Genomic DNA, 12,003 nt, shown 5'->3' with positions numbered 1-12,003 from the left:
AATGCTTTACGGAAGCGAAGTTTGGGGCCCGATTTCGAAACCAGAATTTAAAAACTGGGATAAAACTCCCACTGAAAAATTACAATTGGAATTCTGTAAAATTATTCTAAAAGTTCGCCCAAACACCCCAAACAAAGCATGCAGAGCAGAACTCGGTATATTCCCTCTGAAAATTCAAATCCAAAAAAGGTCAATTCAATTTTGGCAACATTTAAACCAAGCTGATAAAAATTACATTGCATAGAAAGCTCTCCTGAGCAACCAGCAGAGTTCAGATGTCCACCCCCTCGACTAGCTGGCTCACAGGTACACTGAGCTAAACACAGTTAGTAATAGACAGACAGGTAGAGAGAGAGACAGGTACACTGAGCCTCAGAGCCGCCACAGACACAATCCTCAGTCTTCAATCAAAAGATTTGAAACTTAATTAAAAGACGAGTATACAGGACAATGGCAAAATGAAAATAAGATACAACACAAACTCCTCTGTTATCAATCCCTGAACAGAGATATCAAATTGGCCGAATATCTCAAAACAAAAAATCCAAAAGAAATACAAATTTTAACAAAATACAGAGTCAGTGACCATGAGCTGGAAATTGAAAGAGGTCGACATTTAAAAGTATGGAGACCAAGAGAGGAACGAGTCTGTACACACTGCCACCAGGATATCAAAACAGAATTACATTTCCTATGTAGCCTACATGTCCCAAATATGAAGGCTTAGGAACCAAATATTTCCAAAAATTCGAAAAACATATACCAGGCTTCACTACCTACACTGAAGACAAAAAGCTTCCTTTTTTATTAGGGGAAGATAAAAACACGGCATGGCTAGTAGCTAAATATGTCTTCTCCTGCCACAATACAAGGCTAAATAAATAGAGAATTGTATAGATTATAATTTCTTTTCTAATTTATTATTTTAGTTATTTGTATTCTTTTTCTTTGCTGTATATTTTTTTAATGTACCCTCTGAGGGAACTGCACAGAAGTTGTTTAGTATCTGCATTTATATGATAATTATAATATGTTTACTTGTATTATTATTATTACATCAGATGTATTTACTCCTTGTCATTTTATATGCATGTTTGTTCTTATGCTTTGGCAACACAGATGTATTTTTTTGTCATGCCAATAAAGCAACATGAAATTGAAAATTGAAATTGAGAGAGAGAGAGAGAGAGAGAGAGAGAGAGAGAGAGAGAGAGAGAGAGAGAGAGAGAGAGAGAGAGAGAGAGAGAGAGACGGTGTTGTCTTGTGTTGTATGATCGTTAACAAATGTAACACTTCAGCAGAGGTGTTCATTTCCATACAGGTTTAGTGGCTTGATGGTTAACAGTGAAGTAGGGGATTTGATTCGCGGGGGGGATTTTGGCAATGGTAATGTTATTAGTGTTGTAAGTTAGCAGTAGACTTAATTAACCCCACCCAGGGGGAGTCTGATGAAAACTGCTGTGTCTGCCCGATTCAGCTCTGAGAATGTTCTCGCAGTGCACAGCGAGAACACGTTATGTTCTGCCTCTGTTTAGAAGTGTTGAATGTAGGCTACAGCTCATAGCAACTTAATATTATATAGTGTCTGGCTTTTGTTTGATATTTAGGGTTTGTCAAATGGCTTTTTATTGAGTTTCCTCTTAGCGAAATAATAGACACTGAAAAGCGTAGGGCCTTTTTTTCGCCAACCTTATTCCACACAGTCGCTATGTTCCTTTCAGCTATCGGCTCTTGCTCCAGGAAAAGTGAAGAAAACTTAGTTTGGTATATTCAGCAATTATGTAGCATTCCACAATCCTCGACTTGGCTTGCCTTACCTTATGTTTCTTGCCTGGCTCACGCTCCCCGCCTGCCTTATCCTTCTTGTTCGAGAATGTGAACTTGACATCTCCTTCCTCGAAGGCGTAGGGGTCCACCTCGGGTTCGTGATCTCCGTCTGTTATGGCAGCAGATAGGTATTGGTTCCTCCTGGCTCGATACATCTGAACGCGTTCTTCAGACACCTTCAAGGGCCATTTAGATGTGGACATCACCCTAGGAAGATGGAAACACTGAGGTGTGAGTAGCGCTAGAAGACCACCAGAGAGATGTACAATTCACAGGAAACAGATACCACTTAGTCATTCCAAAATGTATAGTCGAATGAGATTTGAGAAGTAGAAAACTAACTACTACAAAAATTATAATAATAATAATAATAATAATAATAATAATAATAATAGGATCATTTCCTCAACTGCTCTGTTTTTGCCTTATGCTGCCAGATATCATATGTTGTATGCTACCATGTTTATCTGCAGAACAGAAATGGCAGTGATTGCAAACAATTCTGACAGCTGTGAGGCATCAGAACTGGATGGCATCATGTTTGTTGTCAGACAATTACATAGACGTAGTGACTGCAGCACTGACTGCGCATACACTTACAGACAGACACATTTATCACCTGTTACTGTGACTTGGCTCATAAAAGTCTTATGTGGCTAGGACTGTGGCCTACTTGTATGTAACAGGACAGGGAGGGAGAGGAAAGAAGAAAACTACTGGCTGCTCGGTAGGAGAGGAGGGACTGACCCAACTTATGTGTTATCCCTCCCCCTTCTGTATTTCTCTGCACCTCTGTCCTCTCGTCATGCCTGTCCAGCTCTGATGTGAGGTGATGGTGTGCAGTGGCCTGGGCCAGAGATTAGCCGCCATTCAGAGCTGTGGCTGGGAGGATTACAGCTCACAAGAATAGCCATTCCAAGAGGCCGGCCCGCTGGGATTGCATAACCCTGTCGATAATTCCCACTATGGCCACCCTACAGCCTGCTGGTCACTCTGCCTGCCTTCACACTGGACATGCCCCCTCGCTCTGTCAATCTGTGATTCTCTTCCTGGCTAGCTTCTTGTTGCAAGTCTCTCTCCAGCAAACTGATAGCCAGCAGACTATATTTCTTTCATCTTCAACTGTGTTACAATAGCAGAGGTTTATCTTTATCTAACCCTACAACTACTCTTCCGCTCTCTGAGCTCCTGTGTGTGTGTGTGTGTGTGTGTGTGTGTGTGTGTGTGTGGTGTGTGTGTGTGTGTGTGTGTGTGTCTATCGATGAGTAGTGCTGGCACTGCACATTGGTAATGTATGATGTCAAAAGGGCACATAGCCAGAGATTAACATGCTGTATGCAGCTAAGCGCTATACCGAACATTCTGAGGCTGAGGGATGAGGGAGTGAGAGTGAGGTGGGGGAATCTGAGAGTGAGAGAATGAGAAAGAGGGAGAAGGTGGGTTTTGCATCATTACTCTTTCAAAACATTTTTTTTTTGACTATTAAAAGTGCTTCAAAGCATCCCGGGGCCACTCTGTGACTGGGGCAAAGGTGGGAAATGGAGGGTTTGAATGCCTATATGCTTAGTCAGTCTGCAAAGGGCTGAAGCCTTTATCGACCTGTGTGCGTTGTGTGCGAGACCGAGAGGGCATTGAATAGTGACTGTTAATTGGCAGGTGTCACTCACTCTGTGACCGACACCAGGTTGTCCTGTGATGCTGAGGCCTCGTCCCTCAGCTTGTCCCCTGGCAGCAGTGGCGTGGGCAGCTCGGCTTCTTTCCTGCGGGGTAGGTTGAATAACCTCCACGGTGCGTGGGAGCTGTCCTCCTCCAAGTTGACCGCTGCGCCCACATACACAGTGGGCTCAGGAGGCTCCGAGTAGGTGGAAGCTCCGGGGTGGGAGTGGGGGTGATGGGAGTGGAAGTGCTGATTTAGACCCTCTGGCCCTCCAGGTTCCTCGCCGCCACCTTTCACCCTGACGAGGCAGGGCTCCGGGGGCGGCTGGTAAAAGTGTTGGCTGTTGGGGGTTGAAGGGTTCTTCATGCCCTCCCCTGAGTCCTCGCCACGTTCGCAGGGGTGGGGGCTAAGTGGTGGGGGTTGGGGGGAGTTGGCATGTTCTGACTGTCCAGCGCTGACCCCCCCACTGTGGAGCTGGGGGGCTTTTTGGATGCCAGACACATCCGTAGAGCGTATACTAGTGAATCGTCCTCCATCCTGGCCCCTCATGGCTAACCTTTGGCCAGCTGTTGCCTCGGCCTCTATTGAAGCGTCGTCGCTGGTCAAGCTGCGATGGTGGAAGGGCGTCTGGGGTCTTTTCTGCTGCTTGTCACCTTTCTCTGGCTTCTCTCCCCCAGCTTTGTGCTTTGTAGGAGGCTGGGAGGGCTGGCCCGCTGACGGAGTTTGGCCTGGGGTGCTGCCTGTTCGCTGCTTCACTGATTTGTATCTGCAGGGGAGAAGACAAACCGGGAAATATGTTGAGATTATGAGAGACTGATGACACTAAGCAAAACGACAGCAGAGACAGAGATCATATATCAAAACATAAAGATGTGTAATGAGAATGTTTCATTTTCATGATGCACAGAATCATGTGCAGCTTATGTAAAATCTCCCTCTAAACCTTCACATCTGCTTCTTCTAAAAAAAAAAAAAAAAAAAAATTACTGTCACCTGCAACGGGGCAGCCCCACTAATTCATTTTAAATTAATTAGCAAAAAAAGTCCTACATTAGGCAACAATTAGGATGCATTGTAAGAACAGAAATGCTATCGCACAGTCATAGTTTTCTTCCTTATTCACACTCAAACACATGAAAAACAAAATGCATCTTCTACATTTTTACAAAACATCCAAAAAGAAGATCAATAAAGCAAATAACTATGCTGACAGTAGACAAGAAATAATACCTCATGCTTAGCTCCATTGCCTACTCGGCTAGTTCAAATGAGGCTGATCACATTATGCATTACACAGGAATACACTATGCCAAGTCTTCACCGTGGTTCAGGATCTGTTGGTCGCCCTGTGGACTACCTGCTCTGAGACCACATGACCTGCCAACAGCCAACCAGGCCAAACCTCTCACCTTCTCTTATCTACCACTGTCTTCTGTTGGGTTAGCGCCAGTGTTTCTTTAGCCTCTCCGTTGCTGGGTCACCACTCTGCCTGTTGCGGTTATACATTAGGGTGTTGACGAGGAAGCTGTGTCTCTTTAATTGCCAGGGTACTTGCGTGTGCTGACAATTAGATGTCAAGATAAGCAGACACACGGAAGGCTTCCATCTACAAAACAAAGCTAATGGCCTATAAAACTGGCAACAAACAGAGCTTCCCATATCTGTGTTGTCCCCTTCTGCTCCACTCCCTCCCTCTCTTCTTTTCCTTTGCTTTTTCCTCTTTCCATTCCTTCCTTCCTCTTCTTTCACTATTCCTCTCCTGTTTCTTTTTTTCTCCACTCTGTTTTCTTCACTTTCAGCTCTGCTTTCTATTCTTTTTCTTCTTTCTTCCTCTTCTCCTTTCCTCCATTTCTTTCCTCTCTCCTTCTCCATTTCCTTCCTCCCTTCTTTCTTTCTTTATCTTTACTGCTCCATCTTTCTTTCTTTTCTATCCCTTCATGTTTGTCCTTTCCTCTCCACCTTTTCCATCTTTCTTCTCCATTATTTTCCACTCCACTCCACTATTCTTCTCCACTGTCTTACTATTCCCTCTGTCCATTTCCTTCCTTCTCCATTCCTGTCTTTTCTTTCAATATTTCTTTTCTTCCATCTTCTTCCATTCTCATCCTCTTATCCCACCTATACTTGCTATCCCTGTGTCTCACTGCGTCTGTTCTGTTCTTGTCTGTCTCTCTCTCTGTGTCTCTGTTTCTCTTTTCTCTCTCTCTCTCTCTCTCTCTGTCTCTCTCTCTCTCTCTCTCTGTCTCTCTCTCTGTCTCTCTCTGTCTCTCTCTCTCTGTCTCTGTCTCTCTCTCGCTCTCTCTGTCTCTGTCTCTCTCTGTCTGTCTCTGTCTCTGTCTCTGTTCTCTCTGTCTGTCTGTCTTTCTCTTCTCTCTTCTCTTCTGTCTCTGTCTCTCTGTCTCTGTCTCCTCTCTCTCTGTCTCTCTCTTTTCTCTCTCTTGTCTTTTTCTCTTTTTGTTTTCTTTTTCTGTTTTCTCTCTCTCTGTCTTTTGTTCTGTGTCTCTGTGGTCTTTTGTGTTGTGTTGTGTGTTGTGTTCTGGTTGTGCGTCCAGATTGGGACTGACCTGGAACAGCTGCAATATGACCTCTGGGAATGCTCCACAAAATCCCAGGCTGCCGCTTTCTCAGCAAGCTCTTCCTCACAGGTACCATTGGTTGCGGCTGAGAACTTCCGCCTGGGGAGGAAAAAAAATAATAATACTTTAACACAGTTCTACTAATGGCTAATTTTGTAATTCATGTGAACAGAGCCATCTTCTTCTTTTTTCTTTTATAATTTTTTAAACACAAATCCTAAAATTGTGACACAAAATCCCAAAAAGTGCAGTCCTTTCCAATGTTCCTTTGGTATGCAGTGGTGAATTGGAAAAGCTTAGTGCTGATGGATCTCCCTGCTTGGAGCGATAATATTTTGGCTGACAAGCCCAATAGCTAACTCCAGCCGACATGCTGTGCTTGGTCATAGGGCAACAGATCCCGGGTTGCTCCCAATGTGTCAGATTCACTGATGGTGAATTATACAACAGACCATATGATACAACTGCAAGCTAACCCTTACTTTAATTACTAGTAGTGCTGGGCAATATACCGTTTCATCCGGTAAACCAGTTTTAATTTCCCATACGACATGACATTTTTCATTTACCGCCACAGTGGTGCATAGTCACGAAGAGCGCCACGGTCGAGTCAAGCTGTGAGTGAATTTAGAAGGGGACCCATGTTAACGGTGTTCCCTTCTAACTCATGGTTATACCTTTATAACATAAAACCTGTTTAACCCACAACTAACTCTCTTTAACGTGGTAGAACACCATGGCACAACACAATTTTCTAACAACAATTATTACATCTACAAATTAACACCACCAAACGGCATGCTGAGTAACGTTATAGCTGCTAGCTAGCCAAGTAGCATAACAGTCTGTTAACAGCTGGGAAAGACCAGAGACACATCAGAAGAACTTGTGCCCAAGAGAGGAGCCGTCTGCTGTTCCAAAGTTTTTTTATGGTCTAAAAAGAGAAAACACTACTCTGTCAGGTGGTAGAGCGACATTACGAATACATTAACAATTCACCTATGGTCCCGCTACAGACAGTCAAGAAAGACGGGTTCAGAGTAATGATAAAAACACTGGATTCAAGGTATGTCTTTATGCCGTTGCCAAAAAACTTCAGCAAACCTACTATCCAAAAATTATACCAACAACACCGAAGCAAGCTAGAAACGGCGCTACGTACAGTTGCTCACTTTTCTACAACTCCATGCCTGTGGTCAATGTAGTGTTCATACAACTATCTTACAATATTTGGTTTTGAAAAGAAAGCAATTTTAAAGTTGGGCATGTCTATTTATTTTGAAGTTATTTTTATTAATTTTTTACTACTTTGTAGTTTGCACAACAAAAAATAGTTTACATTCTGCAACTGTTTCATGTATTCTGATTCTGATCCTTAATATATTGTAGAATTTTGTGGGGCCAAGCAAACCCTATAGTAAGCAAAGCTTTCAGTAAATATGATATGATGACATTCAAATGTTTTTATATTCTATGTACTCCTGACAGCAGAATTAGCCATTATAAACCTATATAAAAGGCCCAGTCATGCAAAAGAAAGTGGTATACTGTGAAACCTCCAGGATCTGGAGGAAAAACATACTGCCCAGCACTAATTACTAGTGATAATTATTTCCATCTAGGTTCTTCTGGTAAAAAAAAAAAAAAAAGAGAATTTTTTTTTTTTTATTTGTTTTTTTTTTGTATGAATAATAAAACCGTTGTTCATCTAGTGTGTATATATGAAAAATGTGCATTCAAAAGTTGCAGGAAAATAACACCAAAAGGCAACAGTGTTGTCAGGCCCACTGCTTCAGTGATCAAACAATAAAATAAAATAAATGAAGAACATTCAAGTCTTGACCAGCTTCTTTCCCATGCAAAACACATCTCATTCAAAGTGGTGCTCGGTTAGTGTAGAACTTGAACCAATTCAAGTAGCTGAGTTAATTGTATTGTTTTAAACTGGAAATGAGATTTCAAACTTTCCAAGAGTACTTGAACACTGCCGCACAACCGCTCTTCTTTACTCAGCTTGTTACACCAATAAGTTGTGAGTGCTCATACATTTAAAAAAAAAAAAAAAAAAGTACCGTCAGGAGAGGCTGACTGGTTCGCTCTACTGAGATGAAAGTCAGCAAATGGTTTGAACATACTGCTGATGATTTTACAGAGCACAAGATAAGGAGGAAGAGCGGTGAGGTGGCGTTTTTATAAAGGTTGTTTTGGTACCTTATTTGAATGCTTGTGTGCTTAATTTACATAAACTATGACCCCCAGAGGAGCTTCCGACATCATTTCTTAAACCCTCTACCATTGTTGATGACAACCCATTTGTGTGCAGGGACCCTGCTCATTTAGTAGTGAGAATGTACACTTTGTACCAGGTAATACCCTGCTTCATTTTAAAATCCCTGCATAAAATCACACCTTGGAGTTGCAACAAGTCCTTGACTGTTGGTACTGGAAGACCAATGCCAGTAGATGACAAATAACTGACTGGTTGTTAGAGGCAAGCAGGATTGCTTCTCATTCACTGTCTGATGTTTTCCATGTAACTCTCTTAGCCTTTTCTAATCTACCGCTGCCCCAATCAACACACAATGAAAAATCTTTTGGGTCTAATTTTCTTTTATAGCCTGGCTGATCAATCTGTGCTACTTTCTAGAGACAAAAGCAGACTCACTTGTTCTGGGCTCGGTTGATATTGCACTCTTGCCAGACGCGCTCCACCACCTGACTGGCTAGCCTGCGTGGAACCTTGCCTCCATGGTGACTTGTTCTGTCCACGCTGAACGCATCACATGATGAAGGCATCTTAACCCACTTCTGGGCCGAGTGAGAGTCCACTGGGGAGGGGAGGGGGGCAACATTTGACAAAAAAAGTTAATGATACGGATCAATTCAAAAGCAAGCCTCACCCTAAAGACTTAACTGAAGACTTTATAGTCCTGTCTTAATAATGTACACAGTGTTCATCCCACTACCTGTCTGTGCCTCCTCAGGCGATGTGGGAGGGGTGAGGGTCACCAAAGACATGGCGGGCTCTCGCTGGGAAGCAGGCACTTGGTGGCCACCCGAGTAGACGGCAGTGCAGTGGGAGGACCCCACAGGGGCCACAACAGGGATGTCTGACTGAGGTACCAGCACTAGGCAGGCTGGGTACACCATCCGCACACCACCTGCACACAGAGGTGGATGTTCAGGAGCCAAACCAGTCAAAACCAAAGAAATCAGCTCTACATTTGAAACAGATAAAAATCAATTCAATCATATATATTTCAAAAACTGACCTACGAGGACCTCCACAGAGGCCAGAGAGTCATCCTCCCAGTCCATGTCCTCTGCCTTGTCCTCCGACACACCCTCCTTGGCACTGGGGCTGATGGGATAGAACTGGTTCCACTCCTCAAGCAGCTTCTGTGTCGGCGGGTCTGACATCTTAAACGACTGGCCAGTCAGTGTCCCGTTCAGGCCGAAAGGACTCAGGATCACTAGTCAGAAGGAAAGGGTGGAGAGAAGAAGAGAAGGACAAGATAATGTTAGTAAATGGACATCTTTAACTCTGCATCATTCTCACAAGACAAGACATTTTACCTTATCACAATCGAGGGTCTAAGGACAGAGGGTGTCGTATGCTGTACAGATTGTAAAGCCCCTTTAGGGAATATTGGTGATTTGAGATATTTGACTATATAAACAAAATTGATTTGGCAAATCCTTTTTCCATCTTCTTTCCTTCACCTCTGCATCCTTTACTTCCCATTTTTTGTTCTTACTTTCATTGCCATCTTTCCTCTTTTCCAAGCTATTCCTTCCAGCTTTATCCATTTTCTACATCCTTAAACAGCTTCCTTGAAGTGGTTCCACATTTTTCACTCACTTTTTGATCCTTTCATTCCATAGTCCTCATTCTTTCTTCTGCCATGCCTTCTTTTGTCTCCTCTTCAACAAACTTGATTCCTAATCTTTCACACTTCATTTCACCCCTCCCCCATCCTTATCCTTATCCTCCTATCTTGTCCTAATTCCTTTCCATCATTAGTCCTTCCTTACGCCCTTTCCTGAAGTTCTGGCCTTAAACTCATGCCTTCCCTCATTGCCTTCAGATTTTATAAATGTTCTGTTCCTATTTTCACTCATGCAACAATCTAATTCCTGTCTTGATCATCTGTCTTCTCCCACATGCTTTCCTTTCCCTGTCATTTTGCCGTATCTGGCCGAATCAGCAGCGTTCTGACCTTTCCAGAGCACCGCTGGACCCAGTCGGTCCCAGCTGACTTGCCAAATACTTACAGAGCAATCCAGACGTCAATTATTGGCAAGCGGTGGCCTCTCAGAGCCCATAAACAGAGGCTTATAAAAAGGGCCACTCCTCAGCACACACACTTGACTGCACAGACATATGAGAGCCACACAGAGAGCCCATCACAGACCTACATCCATCAGAGAATGCAGATAGTACCATAAACTAACATGCATAATGCATACACATGAGCAAAGAAACCATATGCATATCAACTTTAGAAACAAATCTCTATATAAACACACATACAACCTGTCAGCTTGTTATGCATTCTCTCTCTCTCTCTCTCTCTCTCTCTCTCTCTCTGCGTGTATCATACATTTGAATGAGAGAGGGGGTATAGATGGTTCTACAAACAGACAGGCTGGGTGGCTGGGTGTGTGAGTGAGCATTAAACGTCCCTATCTGCACTGCTTATCTAGTGTGTCATTACTAGACTAGATGGCCTCTGTCCCCAGGTATTGATCCTGCGGCTGGAGCAAAGAACAGCTTCCAGGATAGGAAAATGGTGGAAGACGTCGGACAGAAAAGAAGAGGAAAAGGAAGATGAGATGAGATGCATTAGCAGTGATTCACCTCCCAAAGCTTCTAACATTTAAATTGATTATGATTAAGGCGGTCATGAAACCAAACCACATTTTTGTGGTGCAAATTTTATCTGTTATACCCAGTCTAAATATATTTCAGAGTCCACCATTCCCACACAGGATTCAGCACGAGAGATTTACAGGGGATCAATCTAGCTCTATCTCATTGATATCAGCCTCAATGTTTACTGTTCCCTCTCTCTCTCTACTGTAGCAGAGCTGTATTGTTAATGCAAACCAATTACTTCCTAGTACCACTGCTTCACATGAAAAGCATTCAACTGGCAAAACACAGGGTGGCTTTTATTGTTAAGCACGCACAGGAAACAATGTATTAATCACCACTTATGGCACTGAGCGCTATTGTATCTACAAAACAAGACAAGTCCTTTTTGGCATTTTCTTGTCAGTGGATCAGTTTCATTTTTGCAGTAATGGAACAAATTGGGAGCTGTTCGATTAAGAGCTGCAGGCGACAGGCTGCAAACCTCCAACTCCTTGCAAGGTAACCAACTTTACTATGTCCTGTGCTGTTGTGTGGAAAACTACTCACTGCATGTGCAGCACAAAATCAAATCGTGATTACAATTATTATTGACTGATTTCTTGTTTAAAACAAGGTGAGTTTGTTTGGCTGCACTGCAAACAGATACACTAGCTGCTCTTCCAATGTATTTTTGAGAAAGTCTGTTTTGTCACACGAGTGTTCAACATACATATATATATATATATATATATACACACACATATATATATATATATACATACACATATATATATATATATACACATATATATATATATACAGCATACACATATATATACACATACACATATATATATGGATGAAAAATATTTATATAAAGATATATGAGCCACATATATATATATATATATATATATACATATATATATATATATATATACAGTGCCTTGCGAAAAGTATTCGCCCCTTGAACGTTTCGACCTTTTGCCACATTTCAGGCCTCAAACATAAAGATATAAAACTGTAATTTTTTGTGAAGAATCAACAACAAGTGGGTCCCAATTATGAAGTGGAACGAAATTCAT

The 12,003-nt window shown here is 42.4% G+C and overlaps 1 protein-coding gene across 2 annotated transcripts in view; it reads right to left on the bottom strand.

Annotated features, from left to right (window-relative positions):
• The window catches only part of med13a (mediator complex subunit 13a), a 101,710-nt gene that overhangs the window by 24,947 nt on the left and 64,760 nt on the right, over positions 1 to 12,003 (bottom strand). For both annotated transcript variants that reach the window (XM_039778204.1, XM_039778203.1), the window contains 6 exons: positions 9,333 to 9,533; positions 9,027 to 9,221; positions 8,726 to 8,888; positions 6,049 to 6,159; positions 3,495 to 4,250; positions 1,818 to 2,034 (listed from right to left, as the gene is read on the bottom strand). In XM_039778204.1, the coding sequence (XP_039634138.1) occupies positions 1,818 to 2,034; positions 3,495 to 4,250; positions 6,049 to 6,159; positions 8,726 to 8,888; positions 9,027 to 9,221; positions 9,333 to 9,533 (1,643 nt within the window). The remainder of the gene's footprint in view (positions 1 to 1,817; positions 2,035 to 3,494; positions 4,251 to 6,048; positions 6,160 to 8,725; positions 8,889 to 9,026; positions 9,222 to 9,332; positions 9,534 to 12,003) is intronic.

Source organism: Perca fluviatilis, chromosome 16 (assembly GCF_010015445.1).
Source record: "Perca fluviatilis chromosome 16, GENO_Pfluv_1.0, whole genome shotgun sequence".
Classification (NCBI taxonomy): domain Eukaryota; kingdom Metazoa; phylum Chordata; class Actinopteri; order Perciformes; family Percidae; genus Perca; species Perca fluviatilis.
This window is presented reverse-complemented; position numbering and strand designations above follow the sequence as displayed.